Here is a 21,187-nt window from a genome sequence, read left to right as displayed (position 1 = left end):
CGGTACTAATAGTTTGAATAGCGCTGTACACAAACGATTGCACTGGCACTGTTGTACGGATGAACAAGTGTATAGCAAAGACACAAACCGCTTGGTTAGTAATTGGTAGGTGACTTTCTGAGCTATTTAATATTTATCGACGATTATTAGGGTAGTAAATACAGATTAGAAAATATCTTTAGCTAATAAGAATTTAATTTTATAAAATTGTTTGCTCCAAAAATATTTAGGTAATTAAGAATTATTTAGGATTAATTAGACAGTCTGAGGCTCAAAAAAAAACATTTTGACAAACGAATTTTTTTTTTAATGGTTTTATTTCCTTTCCGGAATATACAAAAAAAATGTTGGAATCACTTATTTCTACAGGACCATGAAAACCGATGAAGATACTAGTAACTTATGTTGCATTAAATAAAAAACAGGGATGTTAGTGCATATAAGACTTGCTTCGTACGTACGTTTTTAGCTTTACATACATTTTTTGCTAAATGACGGACTTGCAATAAGAAAGTTAAATTTTGAACAGAAAATTTGAGAACGAAATTGTTGAAATAAAAAAAAAAACAAGAATAAAAAATTAACTTACATTGCACCTAGGCTATAATACCTTTCACCGGTGCATTTCCTATAGTATAAGAAGGTATAAAAAAATATTTATCTTGATTTTATATAGTCAGTACGACAGCTATATGCTATAGTAGTCTGATCTCAACAATATACTCGCAGATTATTGCGTGCTTGAGGTAATAGTACATGCTGAATTTCGTGAGGATATCTTGTCAAGTAAAACGCTTATCCACATAAGGATTTGATTTTGATCGATCACGTTGTACGTTTCCGACAAATGGCAGCTTCGTGGGGAAAGAAGGACCTGTGCAAAATTTCAGTGTATAAAAATCTGTAAAAGTACCAAGATAAAAATCGTAAATTGCTAGCTAGACAATGTAACTGTGAAGCTACAGTTAAAATCCTAAGTTATCCACTTACAATAGTCTCCCAGCGAAATGTTGCACGATTTGAAAATAGCAATTGTGTGAAAAACGCATTTATTATTTTACATCCTGCAGCTGACGGACCCAAACGCTTCGGCATTACAGCGAACTTTAAAGATGATTTTTTATACTATGCTACCGCTTGTTTGTTTTTTAGGCCTAAATTGCTCTTGAAACTGGTCATATAAGTTTTTTTTTTAGTACCGTAGTGTTCTTGAAGCCAAAAAATAATAATTTTATATTTGAAAATCCTAGACTAGCCTAAACTCTTAAGTAAACGTGTTTCAATAAAGATATAAGAAAGAAAAATAAGCATTACTGGGACGCATCAGAAGATTTCTTTGTATTCACACTAAAAAATTAAAAATATATTGAGAGATATAGTTCAGGTATTCAAAGATATCTCCGTTCAGAAGTTTTGATTTTTCAAAATAGTTCCAAAGTTATAGCCGTCTTAAGCTTGGACAACTGGACTGGTTTTAGCGGAGAACGAAACAACGATTTTCTGAAACTACTTTTTCCATGCGGCCCTCATGATATTACAAGTGCCAGATAAAAAATTTGTGAAAATTGGAACTTTATGGCCATTTTATAAAAAAAAAATATTTTCGTTGGTTCATAAGATAATGGCATTTGTATTACTCATTCTTTTATTTATCAAAAATATCGAAATTCTTCGGTTTTCTATATAATAACTATAATAAATAATATTTCACTAAAATACAAGCAATACAATATATATAAATAATTTCGTATTATAATTTTTTTAACAAATATTATTTTATTTGCTTAATATATTTAATATTTGTATAATCACTAAAGTTCACAACTTATTCCTTTCACAAAAAACACGTCAATAATTGACGAAATCCAAATCATTTTTCTCATCAGGCAGCACCAATTTTCTCCAACATTGCTGTTATTTTGCTCGTAAAACGTAAACAAAGAAGAAAACAATAAAGCAGATTAGCATGCTAAAGCAGCGTCACAAAGTGAGTGCAAAGTTAACAAAACAAAACAGTTGACAAACGTCATCAGGGCACTGACAGCACAACCACCGAACGTCAAACGAAACAGCACAGAGAAGAATTCATTATAAGCTATTTCGTTGACGCATTTGGACGTTTATTCTGCGTCGTCGCGCTAGTTTACACAAAAGGTGAAGAAAATATGTGAAAAAAAATTTGCAGAGGAAAAAATTCACACAATGTTTTTAGCAAATATAATAAAAGTATTTAAGTAAATATAATTTCTAGCAGCGCCTTGCTACAGTGGCTACATTTGCGGTTGAAAGTGAGTAAAACTGCTGTGCAAAAAGTGTGTGTGTGTATGTGAATATGTGCTGTGAAAATTTTCACCTTCTTTGTTTGGCTGGCCGGATGGCAGCAAGCAAATTTTGTGTATTTCTTATACTATTGAGTGGCTATTTGCAACTACCCGTGAAAATTAAGTCCACAGTGGGTATTTAGATGTGTGACTTTAAGCAAAATACTTAAATTTTTTATTTGTGGCAGTCAAGTCGCGAAGTCAGTGTTTTACAGTTATGCGGATGGTGTCAAACGGAAGCAGTCGTGCTCACTCCAATTTTGCTGGTGTCGAAAGAAAAATCGATAGGCGGCCCACAAGTAAAGAAAAAACAGCAACAACAACAACAACACCAACAACTAAAAACAAAACAAAGCAAATGTTCGTGAGAAATACGTATGCAAAAGAAAATACGATGATAATCGTGCGAACGTGCGTGCAATCACAAAACAACGCAGATGGCAAGGTGTTGAGTGCCTGTGTATATGTTTATGCGTGTGCGTGTGTATGTGCTTTGAAAAAGGAAATAAAGGCATGTACCTGCTGAAAAAATTGTAAATCAAAATAAAAATGTGAATGAGCGCACAGAAAAGTATGCAAATATATTAGAGGGATGAAGTGCCAGCGTCGATTGTTGATTATACCCATAGAGTATACACAGCTACATACAAGTTAAGGCTTAAAGAACCAGCAGTTTTCAAATTTAGTTTTGTGACTACAAAAAAAAACAACAACTACAAAGCGCCAGCAGCGCTCAAGTTTCCTGCGTCAGGATATTAGAAATGTTGCAAATAAAGTGATACAAGTGCAATAATGGCATTGTAAAAAAAAAAAACAAAAACAACAAAAGTATAAGTATATAGTATAAAAGTGTAACAAGTATAAAATGAAGTGGAGACGTCACAGCAAACATTGTTTGGTGTGAGGTAATGCTGGCACAAGCACAATGATAAAGAAGCTGTGTATCTATCTATATTATAGACACATGAGAGATGTGATAAGCTGCTTTTATATATACATACATATTTATATACATATATTTGAATGAGTGTGACTTCTTGTCGTCATTGAAATTCAGCTGGTTGTGCATATGTTTACATTTAAAAGCCTTTTGCGTCGTAGTTTCACACTTTTTGATTTATTGCTTTCATTTGAGCTGCTGCTGAATGTTGCTGCCGATAACAAGCTGCAAGTATATCAATTTCAGTGATTCTATGTCAGATAAATGGCAACATTTTTCATGATAAGTTGCTGGGAGGAGATTATAGAAATAAATTTTATTAGAAACAAGTAAAGTGTTTGAATAATTTTTATTCCTATGTATAAATGCTCAGTAACTTTTAAAAAGAAAAAAGTGTGATCTAGTTGGCGACATTTGTTGCTAAAACCGCGGCTGTGTTTCAGATAATTGTGAAAAATATTGAATAAGAAATATATTGTATACAAAATTGTTTTATTTGACAAGATATCCTCACGAAATTTGGGATGGTTTATTTTTCGAACCAACGCTACAATCTGCGAACATATTGTCAGATCGGATCACTGTAGCATATAGCTGCCAAAGAAACCAAACTGATAGATCAAAATACATCCATTGTATAAATAAAAGTTTTATTTGTAAAGATATCTTGACGAAATTTGGCATAAATTATTTTCTAAGGCAACGCTATAATTACTGAAAATATTGTTTTGATCGGACCACTATAGCATATAGCTGCCAAACAAACTGATAGATCAAAATCCAGTCGTTGCATGGAGAAATGTTTTTTTGTAATGATATCTTGACGAAATTTGGCATAGATTACTATCAGATACAACGCTACAGCACAGTACAAACTGACTAATCTAAATCAAGTTCTTGTGTAGAAAGCTTTTTTATTTGTATTATTTTATTAGTAAAAATAAGTTTATAAAAAAAATTTCAAAATCATTACAATGTTAATATTTGTTAATTTTTTATCGTTTCGTCTTTTTTCTTGTGGCAGTCCGGGTCAAATGTGATCAGGTAGAATATTTTTGCTTTTGTATGCATATTTATGCCTATTTGACTGCTCTTAAATATTCTTCTTTGCGTCGCCTTTACTTTAACCGCCGTTCGAATTAATTTCCTTGATCAAATCATTGGCTACTAATCACTTATATTATAAAGCCCAAAACATAATTAAGCCATTAAAAGTAATTTACTTCTGACACTAATGGCCACCACTAATAACATTTGACCTTGGATTTGATTCGCTTTCATTTTTAGTTTGAGGAAATATGCAAAGGGGCTGTGAGGTGAATATGTGAATGTGCTATATACTATATATAGATATCTGTACTTATACCATATATGTATGTATATAGGAATAAACATGTTAACTTTGAATGCACAAAATTTTACATTGTTTATATGTATAAGAGTATGTACATATAACGTACAAAAGTATTCAGCGGAAGCTTGGAGTACAGTCGTTAACCTAGGACTCTAGAAATACGCTATTAAATTGAGGAAAATATAACAAATTAAGTATTTTCTACTCGAGTTTGTGAAAAATATACATACTGCGCAAATGTGGTACATGCATACATATATTGTTACACATGTATCATATGTATATACTTGTATACCAATATATCTCATTGACATACTTCAAACGACAGTCGAAGAAAATACACATACTAAATGACTAGCATGCATATTAGCTTTCCACAAATATAAAAGATAATAAACAGACTAAACCGTTAGCAGATTAGTTTCAACTGGCACTACAACAAACATACCTGCCTAGATATATATATATATGTATATATAAATACGAACTAAGTCTTTTAGTAGGCATGTTCCCATTACACCTTTCATTCTTCACTTAAGAACCGCAAGCCGACACACACACACACACACGCAGACTCAAAAACACTTCCACTTCTACTTGCCGGTCATTAGTTTGACCCAAATTGCCATAGCAGCCAGCCGAAAGCAAGCAAAAATGCGGCGTTGTTGGAAGTTATCAGCTTGATGGCATTGGAACAAGCTCGCCGCTGTTCAGAAAATCATTGAAGCGATGCTGCATGAAATGTTATACATGTGAACAAGCTTAACTCGCTGAGTATAGGAACTCGAACTATACTAGGATTCTGTATACCCTCAACAGTTTACAACACACAGAAGGAAATGTGGGAAACTAATTCCTCAGTTTTTGAGATATCGATCTGAAATTTTGCACATGTCCGTTTCTCGCCGAAAAGCTGCATTGCCTTGTGAGAACCGTCAATATTGGACTACTATATTATATAGCTGCCATACAAACTGATCGAACAAAATCAAGTGCTTGTACGTAAAACTTTTTCATTCTAGAAAATATTTTTACGCAATTCGCCAAGACTTAGTTTCCAAGATGGTGCTACAACCTCCGTTAAAATTTTCAAGTTGAACCACTATAAAATATAGCTGTCATTCAAACTGATCGATCAAAATTATGACCTTGTATGGCAAACTGTTTCATTTAACGTGATATCTTCACGAAATTTAGTATAGAGTATTGTCCAAGGTAACGGTACAATTTCCGTAAAAATTGTTCAGATCGAACCACTATAACACACAGCTGCCATACAAACTGACCGATCAAAATCAAGTTCTGCTTTTGTATTTGTGAAGGGTATTAAAGCTTTTGTGCAGCACCAATTGTTTTATGATATTTTTTTGTCATAAGCTACTTTTTTTCTAGCGCACTGGTGGCTGGTACAGCACACTTCAGACGACTGTTGTAAGTGGATTAATTTTTATTTCAACTAATCCACTTCTGTCGGTAGCAAATCAAGATTGCAATTTGTGCCATCATTCAAGCGGACAGCTGGTGGCTTTATTCATTCATAAAATGTTGATTTAAAGAAGGAAATTCATTTTGTGGCATGAGATTTTTTGTTTGTTATTTAAGTGCCTTAGTGACATACATACATATGTACAAAATTATATGGCTGTGTTGCTTAAACGCCTATTTTTCCGCAACACATTTCGACAGCTGTATTTTTTCATTGTTGCTCATTGTTTCCACGCGCAGCACAGTGACCTTTTTTTGTTTGAATTTTTATTTATTTTTTCTGTCTTGCTTGCTTGCGCTTCACGCGTGGCGGCAATGACACATGGCTTTTTATCACTTGGGTTATGTTCATTTTTCTCTACAATTTTCGCAACATTTATGTTGTTGGTTTTGCGAAAATACTTGTAAAACTTTCTGCCCACAGATACGCGGACATAAAAAAGCGGAAATTGTGATAAACAAAAACACGTTCGTATGTGTTATGTGTGAAAGTAGAAATCATTGTAAAATTTGTGCAAGAATTCGCATTCGAGGTGTATATTTCAACACGTTTTGAGTATGTACATATGTATGTAACATACATATGCATATGTGTTAAAATAATATATTATTTGCATATTATGGTTATTTACTTTAGTAAATACGGTGATATTGTAGCACCTTGAATGAAATTGAATTAAGTCCGATTAAACCAATAAAAGTCAATGCTTTTGACATACATATAATATGTGAAACGCATAAATAAAAAATAAAATTAAAATAAATTTAATAACCTTAACAAATATAGAAATTTTCCATAAAATAATTTAATCTTTATTAATTAATTTACATAGCAGCTATATGCTATAGTAGTCCGATCTGAACAACTTGCTCGAAGATTGTACCGTTGTCTTAGGCAATAATCTATGCCAATTTTCATGTAAATATCTCCTGGAAGAAAAGAGTTGCCATACAAAAACTTGATTTTGGTCGTTGTATTTGTACGACAGCTATATGCTTAAGTGGTCCGATATCGGCGGTTCTGACAGATGAGCAGCTTCTTGGGAAATAACGGGCGTGTACAAAATTTCGTATCTATATCTCAAAGAGCGACTAGTTCGCGCATATACAGCCAGACAGACGGCCATGGCTAAATTGAGGTAGCTCGTCACGCTGATCATTTCTATACATATAAATAGTTATGTATAAGTCATATACCCTGTTCCAGATATAAAAATGAAAAGCCACTTTATGTTAGAGTTGGCTGAATGGTTACGATTTATTGAACTTATGGAACGCTTTCAAAGTAGCTTCGCCAAGGTCTAGTTCGCCAAAAATAATTAGAACTATATGACGTCATCAAGCAAAAAAGCTTATTATAATAAATCGTTATTTCATAAGTTTCTGACTAATCTATTTTATTTTAATTTTAATAAAATTTAATATAATTTCAAGGTATTTTTGTTATTTTATTTTTCAATTAAAAATTAATTTATTTAATACATATTAAATATTTTATTTTTTCAATAAATTAATACTATTTAATTAAATTAAATTTTTTTTAAATTTTATTTTACGGAATTCAACTTTAAATTCGCCTTCTATTTCAAACATATATTTTGTTATTAGTTAATATTTTATTTAATTTTATATTTAACTTTTCAATATTTTTTTTATTTATGTTATTTTTTTATATAAACATATATATTTTTTTTTAATCCATAATTTTAGTCTGCATATTTTATCTTTCAATATAATATTATTATATTAGAACAAATGAAGAATATTAATTACAGTATTGTGTAATTAAAAGAGCAAAAAGCTGAACGAAAGTACGGTGCAGAAAACATTTTAGAAAGAACTCTGAAAATACTAAAACCGATGTCGCTATGAGATAAGGATATATGTATATATATCTTATAGGAGGGCTATCGCATTTTCAGCTAAGCGTTATATGGAAACCGCGTTCTGAGCGTAACGCATTATAGGAGGGTTGACTGCATATTAATATTTAATTTAATTTTATAATTTATTTCAAATACGCCCCTCAACTTGCATTCATCATCTCAATTCCTTATTTAGCAAAATTACTTTGCTCTGCCTCCCACCAATAGAAATATCTATGCACCTAGGCACCCACATTCCCAACTTTGTCGCCGCACCTGAAACACAAAAATAAATTTGTAGCTACAGCGCATCGCTTTGTTATTTACTAAATTATTTATCTATCGCTCAAGTGTTGTTTTATTGGCTTAACATGTGTGTGTAAATATGTATATATGTATGTATGTATGTAACTACAATCGAGATGTCTGTTTGCAATTTCCGATATGGCTTTTATTGTTATTGTATTGTGTTCAAAAAATTATTATTGTTTACATTGTTTTTTTCGAAGTTATTGTTGCTGTTTTTTGGTTTTTACTTTTAATTAACATTTGTTTTCACTTTGCGGTTTACATTTTACTTTATTATTAGTCATTAGCGAAGCCACAGTATTTTTCTACCGTTGTTTGCATTTTTCTTGTGAAATGCTATTTTCGGAAAATGTAAAGTGATTCCCATTATTAAAGCGAACCGGGTAATATATTGTACTATTGGAAATCTTATGCAGAACTTTAAGATTTTTTGTGGCTACTAAAATACACAAAATTATCCGAAAACCTCCTTAAAGTAGTGTGTGAAACATTGCTCTCAAATAAGCCTAACATCCTTGTATGGTAGGTTGGAAGAAACAATCAAATGATTCGATGAGCATGGTGAGAGGTATGGCTTAAAAATTGTTCTTGAATATTTAGGGGAGTATTAGAAATGACTATAGGCTAATAGAACACATGTCATTGCCGAAAACTAGTCACAGAAGTTCTGAAACAGCACTTATGATAGGCGTTTAATGCCAAAGCTTTCGTAAACACATGTGATTGCTAAAATTTGAGCTTTCCAGGAGCAAGAAATTTTTCTCAAAAGCACCTAACAAAATCGCTTTAATATGGAGAGTGTCTTATATTGTCATTCTGATGTCAGATCATAATCGGCTCTATAAGGTAATGTTCACTGAGAAACATACGAAAGACCAGTTAATGCCCATAGAACCACCCATAAGAAGACCCATAGACATCAAAATAAATAACAATAATTTTATGCTATTACTATTTTAGAGTAAAATAAAAGGTTGCCACCTGTCTACATTTCCAATATTTTCATAACTCTTTTTATAAGCCTTTTTTACCATAATGTAATGCATTTCGGTTTGTAAAGATTGTAGGTGATGAGGTCAAAGAATATTATAAAATATATGCTTCCAAGGGCATTAAGTGAAAGCAGATTGAGACTTTATTTTTGACTGTAATGAATAATTAATGAATGGTGGATAACAAAATACTCAAAAATCTACTTTGGCGAACTCACGTCACATCATTCTCAACTTTTGTTTTGCTGTAAATGTGTGAGCCTGATTTACTCATGAAGATGGAGATTTATACTTATAATTATTATTTTTATTGCTTGAGCTGCAATCCAACATGTTTGTATTTCACAAACGAGCTCTGTTTGGAAAGTGAGAATAGTTAATTCACAAAAATATTGTTTACGCTTGCTTCTATGTATATATAACAGCCCCCTGTATATCATTTCACTTCACTCAAAAAAAGTAAATAAACAAATTAACTTAATTCCCAGACATTAGTTGCCACTTTTAATCAAAATGATTGAGCACACTTTAATTGGGTCTGTGAACTTACGAATATCAATATTATGTACTATGTATATATATACATATGTTTTTGAATTTGTATATATGTAAATATATGCGCTTGTGTGGTGAATATTTAAACCAATAAATAAATATGCGATTTTATTTTCATATTGTGAAATTAGTAAGATCACGCCAAATAGCTAGACTTAGTAAGCAGTACTAGTTCGTTAAGCGCTACAAAGCGCAAATCAAATGAGCGCTTCACTTTATATGAGTGAACGCATACGAGTGCATGATCAGAATTATTATGAAAGATGCCTCTAAGAAAAACAAGCATAGCACTGCGATCTGAAACACTTTCAAGAAATATCTGGAAGCAGTACACGCTATAGATATGGCAACTCTAAAAGTTTATATATAGGTTTTGAGAGGTTATATCCAGTTGCAAAAAAAAACAAAACGGAATTTAATTTAATAAACCGCAATTAATTATGAAAAATTTTGGATTTCCTTAATTCCGTAACCGATCTCCAGTAGGACCTCCGAAAAAATTAGTCTAACGATGAGGAAGATTTCTTTGCATTCAATTATCTCAAATCCAAAAACCATAAAATAATTTACAACCATAGATGAATACAGGTAATGATCGAAGGAATAGTAAAAATTTTGATTATTGACAAAATGAAGACTTCGAAAAAAAAGTAATTTTAAAAATTTACGCTCATAGTGGCTTATTCCTTCGATCATTATCTGATAAATTTATCTATTAAGGTCGCTTGTGGGTCCAGTCGTTTCGGAGAAATTCTCCTCATCGACTCTGAAAACAGCGTGTTACTAAGTAAGACTATGTAAAAAATTCTTACAAATAAGTTCATATCTCTTTAACTTCTATATGACAGGCCAATTTCATATTATCGTATAATATTCTTAAATATATATGCACTCGATATACATGCAAAAAAAATCGATTTTTTGAAATTCACAAGTGGATATAATCCCTTAAAATGGTCTACAATGAATGTTATTCATATCTCCAATTAATCACCACAGTCTTCTATATGCTCTTGCACTACGATATCTTTTTAGAACTTGGCGAAAATTCACTAAAAAGTTTGAATCTTTTGCGACGATTAATCCAGTCGTCGATTAACTTTCATCAAAATCCATCCAGCAGAATTGAAACTATAACTAAACCCCATATGTATAAAGTTTAGAAAACCACATTCTTATGATATTTTAGCTAATTTCAATTCGCCATTTCTTTTATACATTTTAGACCAGTTTTACCACTGTGAATGGCTCATATGACAAATAACTCTCCAAAATGAAAATAAAATTTTTTTTATTGACTTTCAAAACTTAGACTTAAAATAAATTATAGTTGTTTATAGAAAACGTAAGCGTCGAAAAGGTTAATAAAAAATTTTCTTTTTCTCACGGATAGAAAATTTACCAGTTCGTTTGTACAACTGGTATAGTTTGTTCGATTCACTCCAACGCTTGATGAGCTGAATACATATATTTATTACTAATATTATAAAAACCTGTACTGTATATATCGACATTAGGTCATCTTGTTGTAGTACAAGGTTTCGAAATATTTGCCTCAACAGAAGTTTAGATTTGTTGTTTGATATCACAAATGACCAGTTTACAATTGTCAAACGAAGGCGACAGAGATCACGGAGATCAGTATTAATTCTTAATCAAACCTAACCTCACTGTATCTATTTAACGCAGAAGCTCCGCTAAGCGCTGTTCCTAGGTACATAATCGTACAGTTATATACATAATTTAAATGTATTTTTCAGATGTATTTAGCATACTTTTTTTTTTTGTCTTGAGCTGTTTAGTCGAAGAGACCGAAACCCATATCCCGATTCCCAATCCTCCATATATCTCAATGTATTTTGAATTTTGCGCATAAGTAAGTAAATGTTTATCTTTCTTTTTCAAAGAACACTGACCATTGAACGTTTTTAGAGTTCAGAAATAAGAAAATTTTTGTTTTATCGCGATTTTACTTTTTAATAGATCGACTTAGCTGACTAAAATCGAAAAGGATCGATATTTTTCGACAACACTTCATGTGTACTCGTGTCTACCTTAGCTTAGTAGAAAAATTACTTTAATAGCTAGCTCGTTTCATTTCCTACATGGTATGTTCGTCATTCAGACATACCTTTTTTACGCGCTTTATTATTATTCTAGTCAGGCTGGTTTCCACCACGCCAACAAAGATAAATAAGTGAACGATACTTTTTCATGAGCAAACACCGATTGTTTATTTCAATTATGTTGTTTAGATTCGTTCAACAAGTGTGAGTAAAACTCGTTGTGATTGCTGTGGGTGTTTTGACGCATCCAATTCCGTGGGCGATACAATTGATTGCATACAATTACGTATATACTTATATATATGCGGGTATAGGTGCGCATATATAGAAGAATTTTGATAAGGAGTTATGTAAATATGTCAATATATTTATGTTTTCAATTTATTTTAAATTATTTTTATTTCTATGTGTATGTGTGAGTATATATTTACTATAACTAACAGTAACGACACCTACAGGTGACTCATCCGATTTCGCTAGCGGTAAATTGGTTTGTGTTAATTTAAATGCTTGGGTATTCCTATGGTAATGAACCACTTGGTTTTACCGGCAAAATTTAATTGCTTTAGCATGACTTTATTTTTTGTGAAAATAAATTAATATACTTTCTTTTAGTTTTGAGTTCATATCCAAGTCACAACAAAACCTGAACGTTAATCTTAGCAATATTAGCACTGCCAAGGTCAAACCTGTATTTTATACCACAAATATTTTTTTAAGTCATCTAGAGGCGTGTTAAAACTATAAAACTTTCGTCAAAACTTGCTCGGAGCATGTAGGATTTGACTAAGATTCTTATTAAAATTATTTTAGACGTCAAATATGAGTGTTTTATATCAAGATATTACTCAAAAATATTCGAGGAGGAAATTTCAGATAATAGAATTAACAAACTAATTTTCTCTGCTATACCGTTATATAACAGTGCTTTCGCTTACTATCATACAACAACAAAATTATGTACATCAACGTGAATATATAAAAATGAACACAAACATGAGAGTTTCCCACTCCGCTTAGTTACGACACTTCCGCTTGCGCAGCAGGCACCTCACGTAAGAGTACCTACATATGTCACCAACAATAACTAATTCACTATATAATCAGTATTTGTGGGTACACATATTATGTAAATATAATGAAGCACGTGAATTTTATAAATTCAATTTTCTTGCTACTAGAAGGCAAAAAAGCTTGCTAAGACGCTTGGTGGAGTGCAATGTATACACCTCCTACGAATATATTCAACTTCTTGCCGTTGGGCATAATTTTAATCAGGCCATTATTTTATGACAACTTTCAGCTATGACGTGCATATTCACTGACGTACTTATATACATATAAGTATATATATATTCACACGAGTAAATGTTTGGCGACTTGAGTTGCATAAAATGATTTTCAACGTGGAAGTTCCATGAGAGGGGCTTTTATGGGTGGTTGAAGGAAATATACTCGTATGTAACTGCCTAGTGGGTATTATGAATCAAGACTTAGTTCCATTCATTTTTAAAGTATACAAAGAGAAAGAGTAAGTGAATGAGATGTTTATAGTAAGATTGGAGTAGAGAGAAAAATATATAGTGTGAAAAGGATAGAGAAAAAATTAATTTATGAGGGATAGAGAAAAATATAGAGAAATGGATATAGAGCGAGACAAAATGAAGATGAGACATACAATTATCTCACCTGTTCTGACTTTAAGTCAATCTTATCATAGCTATCCAATATTGAGTGCTTTGCCTTAATACTAAAAGCTACGGGGGATTACGAGTCGCATATCTAATTCTACTTATAATTTTGGCTTGTGGATTTTTCTGAAGGATTTATACGTTTTATTAGGTCCGACGGTAGCTCACAAATTTTATTTATTTATTTCGTTTCATTCTTAATTAAGGATTTCTTATATCTTGTCAATGTATGGTATATTAGATATATCGTAAGAGTACACACTAATATTGCTAAATTTTGATCACATCCATCTGTCGGACGAAGTTTAGCCCTTCTTTTCTTTTTATGAAATAATAAAGACTGTTAAGGACTACATATCTATCATCGCTAATGGATTTAGCGTTGTAAGTATTGATTTCAGATCTCCATGTAACTTAAAGCACACCCTTTCGTGAAGATATCTTGTCAAATAGAAAAGTTTGCCACACAAAAACTTGATTTTGATCGGTCAGTTTGTATGTGAGTAATATTCTACAGTGATCTGATAACGGCGGTTCCGACAAATGAACAGCTCCTTGAAAAGAAAAGAAAGTCAGCAAGATTTAAAAATCAATAACTCAAAAACTGAGGGACTAATACGCGTATATAGAGACCTTTAGACATGGCTACATCGGTTCAGCTCGTCACACTGATCACTCCTCCGAAGTTTTGGGTGTTATAAAAGTCATGCTTAATTTCATATACCCTGTTCCGTAGATAAAAACGTGAAATCACATAAACCCCTCCATCGCAATTAAAAGCTTTTGTTTTCTCATCCAAAGTTCGCAATACATTGTGAAGACTGACTCAGCGCATATGCAATCCCGTCTTTGTGGCATAATTAACAAACAATTGTTTTCTTCGCGCAATCGTTTGTAACAGTCATATTGTTTCGTGTACTGCAACGACACCCACTAAGCTCGTGCGCGGGTGCAGTGCAACAACAATAACAATTACAACAATTGCTGTGGGTTGAGTAACAGCTGTCGATCAGTGGGGCAGCAGTAGAGTTAATTACAGAAAAATGAAGAAAATGAAGAAGAGGAAGCGTTAAGCTGGCAGGTATGCCGTTATGTTGAGTAATCAAAGCGGTGCGGCAGGGCAATGATTTCCCAATTAGTGGATCGTATTTGTAGAGCTAAATTTTTAGTTGGCAAAAATTAGGAAGTGTTAGAAATTTCATTTTGTGAAGCAACTTTTTACCCTCCTGCGTTTTTTCAACGCTTGGCATTTACTTAAGGTGTTATATACACTTGTGAATTTCGTAAAGTCGAAGTTCTTTGCATGTACATACAATTAGGAGACGCATTGTGAAATCACCGGCACTAAAATCCCCACACTCTATTATATCCTCTCTCAACCACCCTGTTTCCCCAATGAAGTTCATTAATACAAAAAGTTTGATTTAATATAATATATAATATAATCTCTTCTTTTCCTACCTGCTGATAGCTTCTACAAAAGTCATTGAATTGTATTCCCAGTCTGCTGAAATATCTGCCCATTAGACAGTGTCTACATCTAGAGTTCTTATATGATTCCTTTTGAGTTTTAATAGTCGGCATGTGCGGCCTATATTCCATTCGTCCCATGCTTGCCTGCTTGTGGAAAAAGTTTGTTACTAAAATATCTACAAATAACCATAGGCAGATGTGTTCTTAAACCCATTGCAGGTTTATCATGAAATATAATATTCTAAGAGATCCAGAGGCCACTAACTTTGATGAAACCCTAAGAGACTTTAGTGATTTCAAAGCCACTTGGCTATCTGTATATATAAAAAAATTTCTTATTGTGAGCACACTCTTTGTCAGAACAAGAAGGCTTTATTTAATCGCAATTATCTCCGTTTGGAAGACACTGCAGTCATCTGATAGTCGGAAGGCGATTTTGGTATCTGATTCTGCTGCAAAGACACCACCTCCCACTCGATTAACTAGTTTGGTTGCATCCATATGATTACTTATCCCTGTATACCTGTCAACCTCACCACTTTTCTCTAGCAGGGAAGGCAATATTGGGGATCGAGTTTGAGTTTAATACTATAGGATTTCGAAAAGCCGTAGTATTTGGTAGAAACGGGAACTTTAAGCATTTTAGAATGTCCCTTATAACAGCGACTAATAGTAAGGATACCGTCAGACTAACAGCTGATTTCGCTGGGAGTTGCCTGCAAAACAAGTCTGCAGCACTCGTAAATGGAGGTAAAGTAACATTTAGTGCCTGACTTGGCTTTGTTGCATTCATCTATAGTAATAATAGGTTTTTTATGGTTTTTGGATGTGAGATAATTTTTAGTATAAAAACCTTTCGTACCACTAACACTTTTTTTGGGAGGTCCCATTGAGATGCGCTATGCAAACAAGAGAAACTAAATTTTTCAATTTATTAAATAAAATACCTCTTAAAAAAATTTTATGAAAAATGCATTTTTTCTGACTTGCAAGTGGATCTAACCCCTTAAGCCTTCCTTTTTTCCAAGAAGAATTTCACGTTTAATACAAGTTTGTTTTTATATTATATTCATATTGCAATCTTTGTACTTTGAATGTCAGACATCTAACTCGATTTATAACGCAGTTTTACCACCAATCCAACAACTTGCAATAACAACAATTACTGCGTAGAAAAACATAAAATTTATTAGAACTTTGTGCAGCGAATGCAGTGCACACATTGAGAGTAATTAATTTAGACTTAATCAAATTACACATGAGACCACTTTTCATACACACATACACATATTCAACATATACATATTATACATACAAGTATGTATAGATTATATATATGCATATATTTGAAATATGTTTTACTACAGCTTATGTTCACACATACATAATTACTTAGATGTACTACTTGTAGGTATGAGAGCCGCCTTGGCTTAAATCAATTTACTCGCTCACGTCACAGGCACGCAAACAACGCAGACGTCATGCCACAGCGTAATTTAGTCGCCGTTTCAGGGGTAACGCATATGTTTGTCGTCTGGAAAATTAACATAGTAAAGTCATTACATGCAGTCAGGCTTGTGATAAGATTACTCAGCATGAGTACAACTAGTAGTTAGTGACTTTACAGCCTGTGGGCTTAAAGTTGATTATGCTATTACAAGTATGTATAAGCAAAGCGCTAGACTAGTAAGCAGGGTTGTACGATAGACCGATATGCGAGGGAATTATGGGAGCTATGTACTGCTAAACATGGCGATTGAAAACCCAGAAAACCTTTAAATTGCTCAATTAGATTGTTGATTGAAAGTTGTTTGATAATCCAAAGGAGAGCCAATACATAGACCGGCCTTCGATTTCGCGTTTTTGAAATCTTTAGATTCTATAATTTATGTTTCTGCAATTTGGTATAGCTGTGTCTTCGTAAATAATATTGGGTTCCGAGACTACAGCCTGCCTTTTCTGCCAGACGCCAGGCCTTCATATTACACATTTGGGTTATAAAATGCCTTGAAAACATAGCTGATATCTAGAACAACTTTTTGTACAACTTTAAATTGTAAAACAATATTGCTCTGCAAAATCCTATTAGATTTGGCTCAAAGTTAAGTTAGTTTGGTGGGCAAACGCGCTATGCATAGACCATATGCATAGTCTTTAGCAGTATCAGATGTAGTGCCTATACGTAGTCCATCATCTTTCAGGATGACTGGCGCTGGTAGGAACCTTGTGATTTGGGTTAAAACCCCTCTTTTAGTAAAATTCAAGTATTTGTCTATATCTGATTTGGGGTAAAACCTCTCTTTTAGTAAAATTCAAGTATTTGTCTATATCTAAAAAAAAACGGTTAAAGAGAAAAAGCTTCCTAAAATACTATCAAACAATCAGAACTTATGGAGTAAAAGCAGTACTAAAGTCAAAAAAATCGGACGCTCTTTTACTCTCAAATCTAAGAGTACTCATCTTCATACAAGATCAGTAGTTAAGAAATTGAAGACAGATCTAAAAAATTAATAAAAGTGCAACATATATCATTCTAGTTGAACTGCAAGTTTTCTTACTGAAATGAGATCGACTCGCACTAATAAAACTTAGAATAATTGGGTGCGTAGTCCCATGAGTAATTTTATATAGCTTTTTTAAACTAAAACTAGTTCCTCTATATAAGAGACATTCAAAGTATGGCAAACCATGAAGATTTCTTTAGTTAACCGCACATGATTTTGCGAAGTGACAATCCTTTCGTTGGACATAAATATAGACTTTTCTTTCTCTATAAACTGAAATTCTCACTCAAATTAGTCAGCTCTTTGGAATGTGGTCATGGTCTTGGAATGTAGAAATGGTATTTAAAAAGGACAGTAATTCCCCAGAGTTCCAGTACTGAAAATTCCTGGAATCCAGTACTTAGAAAAAATGGCGACTTAGAGAAAGAAGGAAAATTATTTACGAAACTGATTCGGCCACAAGTGAAGAGACTGCGACACACGTTTTGGTCCATTTCAGCGTCACACTTACACTGGAATTATTGTTTTTTGCAAAACAAAAACACTTTCAGACTATTTTTTTTTCTGTTTTGTTTTCGCTTTCAGCATATTGCTTTACACAAATGTACAAATCCCATTTTATTATTTTGAAATCAATATAATTTTCCATGAACTCGCTTGGCTTCTGTGTTTGTGACTTTGCAACGAATGCGGTTTGCCACAAGGGTATTAACTTGGTATTTTGCCTCCCTTTTGATTTTATTCGCGATAGTAAATATTGACAGCGCTATGAGGGTAAAATACCATATGTATACAAGATATGGTAGTATATAATTTGCTTTTATTTTTATTGCTTTATTTTTGTAGTTTCACTTACATTCAACTTTAATCCTCTGGGAGTGAGTCCTGCAGTATGTTTGAAAAGACTTATGCTTGCAGTTAAGTCGATTTAATTATTATTTGTATGCGGTAAAATATGGGTGACTAAGTGCTTGGAAATGCCACGAAATATTTTATATTTAAGACTAGTAACGCTCATGTGATATATTCTTTTTACAACAACACAAATGTCATTACTTTTCTTTCTCAGATTACATACGGTGTTCACAAGCAAACTAAAACCAAACAATCAATAACTGTTAATATCAACGTAAGGTTTCATTCCACACCCGAAGGTGCTCCCACACACGCTCCCGAATACAGAAACTTACACACACGAGAGCAAAATCGACCGCAAAGACGCTGTGGTGTTAGCGGTGGCTGCGGTTGCTCCGCATACGGAGTTGAAGCCACAGAGAAACACCACAAAAGTCACACATACACGCGCATTCGACGATCCGACCGTTAAGCGGCAACCATGAACGTGATGCGTAAATTACGTGGCAATAATAGTGCTACGGGTGGTTCACCCACAGCCGGTGCGGCAGGTGCCACCGCTAATGGCAATATAACAGGCAGCAGCAACACAGGCGGTGCACGTGTCGGCGATGAGATAACCGCTGCCACAGATGCACGCATACAAATTAGTTTACACACACTAAAGCAGCTTTTCAATGAGTACACACATCCGAAGGAGGCGCTCAGCGAGCATGAGAGGGACATGAAGTTGTATCAGATGCTGCCGTTATTTTGCAAGGTACCACCCGCAACACGCATGTCTAAAAGTTATTTTTAGCTAAACTAACTAAACACAATTTTCTTCTTTCGCTCTTTTGTTCCATGTTGCTCGCGGATACAGGTCTTTAGCACATGCCCGGCTGCGGATATGAGCGAAAAGTTTTGGGATGTGGTGGCCTTTTGTCAGCAAGTTTCACGTTTGATGGTCAGCGAGATACGAAAACGTGCCTCAAATCAAAGCACCGAGGCCGCGTCTATAGCGATTGTTAAGTTTTTGGAAATCGAAACGACCGAGGAGACGAGCAGCGGCTGGATGTTGTTGTCTACATTGAATTTATTGGCCAACGGCGATGTGTCGTTGATACAGGTAATGTTCGTTCATATTGGGATTTATTATTTTAAATAAGGGTTTATTATTTTAAATAAGAGAGCTTGTGTTATAAACAAATTATTCGTAATACATACTTATATATGAATTGTGCTTTCCCGTTCCGACCTCAACAAAGCTGTAGGCTCTGAGTACTCGAAGTTCTTCGATACAGACTGTACTACACTTTTGCTCAAATAAAGCACATTTTCAATTGTTATATAATATTTTTGTTTAATACAAAAAGCTTTTCAAAAGCTCAAATAAGCTTTTCAAGTTGAAAAATTGCAATCATGGTTTCGTGGCTAATTCTTGGAACCACTTGAAGCGCAACAATTTCTTATGAACCCACTTTCCACACACAAACATCTCAATATGCGTTCTATAGCGTTGTAGCGATTCCTCATCTTCGGTTTCTTGATCACTCGCGACCCCACTGCGCAACTCACGCTTGAAACGTATGAAACCAGCATCGTAGGCGTACGTGGCATGCAACATATACATGCCACCTGTGGTCAGAGCGGCAATACTTTGCGCCTTACAATAGAAAAAGTAGCGATGCTTCGGCTCCTCCGTATCGGTGAGAAACATTAAATGAAAGTCTTGCTCCGCATGATACATGGAAAGCAGCGAGGCGGCGAAATGCATCACAGCACCCAAAGTTGTGGCTATGGCTTCGATGGTAGCAGTGCGACCATGCCCACACAAGTTGTTGAGTATGCCAAAGGCTGCGTAGACTGTGAAGCTGGCAAATGTGCCGCAGTAGAAAAGGTTGTGTGGTAGCGGTTCCGTGTGCAGAAAGCCGAGAACGTGAAATGTGAGGCACACAATGCCCAGCAGCACTTCGAGCAACTTGAAGAAACACCAGATTTCTTGCATTTATTGTTGTTTTTGACTATCAGAAACTGTTTACTTTTTTAAAAATTATTCGATTTCTGTACTTTTTTTTTTGTCCAATATACAGGTTATGACAGCAGCCGCCGTGCCGTCTACGCTCGTCAAATGTCTGTATTTGTTCTTCGATCTGCCTGTTGTGGAGGATGATCCGCCGCCGGGTATTGGCGAGTCGGCAAGCGACTTTAATGCCTTAGAGCGTCGCACGCTGCTGCAAAAGGTCTTCGTACAGCTGTTGGTTAAGCTCTGCTCATATCCCTATCCGGCCGAGGAGTTGGCGCGCATGGACGATCTGACGCTGCTCTTCTCGGCCATCACATCGCCGTGTCCGACGCATAATATTGTTTGGCGTAAAAATGCTGCGGAAATATTGACGACCATCTCGCGGCATGGCCTGACCGATGCCGTTGTTAGTTATATACATTGTAAGCCATCTCCATTGTTGTTGTATTGATTTTTATTAAATTTTTCGTTTTTTCCTTTCAGCCAAAGGCTGTATGGCCTTATGCGTGGATAATATGCAACGTTTGAGCTTCGGCAATCCGCTGGAGATTGTCGAAATGTTTGTTACCGTTTTTTGCTTCCTAAAGGATTCTAGTCAAGTGTCACAAATATTACTGGACGATTTCAAAGCATCACAGGGATATCTCTTTCTCAGCGATTTTTTGCTCAAGTAAGTTAAAAGCGATTGTTTTGGGTTTTGTTTTTTTATAAGATATCCAAAAAGCTTTCTTTCCTTAATACAATAATTTCTTTGGTCCAAAGTTCGATGAGA

At 34.1% G+C, this 21,187-nt stretch overlaps 2 protein-coding genes across 3 annotated transcripts in view; one reads left to right on the top strand and one right to left on the bottom strand.

The window, feature by feature from the left end:
• Positions 1-2,094: 2,094 nt before the first annotated feature.
• The window catches only part of bchs (WD repeat and FYVE domain containing 3 bchs), a 35,750-nt gene continuing 16,657 nt past the window's right edge, over positions 2,095-21,187 (top strand). Inside the window, exons 1-5 of one of the 2 annotated variants that reach the window (XM_014231718.3) lie at positions 2,095-2,288; positions 18,625-19,170; positions 19,273-19,518; positions 20,483-20,837; positions 20,899-21,085. In XM_014231718.3, coding sequence (XP_014087193.3) covers positions 18,892-19,170; positions 19,273-19,518; positions 20,483-20,837; positions 20,899-21,085 — 1,067 coding nt within the window. In that variant the 5' untranslated portion in view covers positions 2,095-2,288; positions 18,625-18,891. The remainder of the gene's footprint in view (positions 2,289-18,624; positions 19,171-19,272; positions 19,519-20,482; positions 20,838-20,898; positions 21,086-21,187) is intronic. The other variant, XM_014231726.3, reaches the window with a different exon arrangement.
• LOC106615502 (uncharacterized) lies at positions 19,535-20,491 on the bottom strand. The gene has a single exon (XM_014231740.3). It carries the CDS (start codon positions 20,395-20,397, stop codon positions 19,810-19,812), a length of 588 nt encoding a protein of 195 aa, XP_014087215.1. The 5' UTR covers positions 20,398-20,491; the 3' UTR covers positions 19,535-19,809.

This window comes from Bactrocera oleae, chromosome 3 (assembly GCF_042242935.1).
Source record: "Bactrocera oleae isolate idBacOlea1 chromosome 3, idBacOlea1, whole genome shotgun sequence".
NCBI lineage: Eukaryota > Metazoa > Arthropoda > Insecta > Diptera > Tephritidae > Bactrocera > Bactrocera oleae.
This window is presented reverse-complemented; position numbering and strand designations above follow the sequence as displayed.

Bases quoted from the DNA above. Each gene is read 5' to 3' on its own strand.
- LOC106615502 (XM_014231740.3), bottom strand. From the start codon at position 20,397: ATGCAAGAAATCTGGTGTTTCTTCAAGTTGCTCGAAGTGCTGCTGGGC.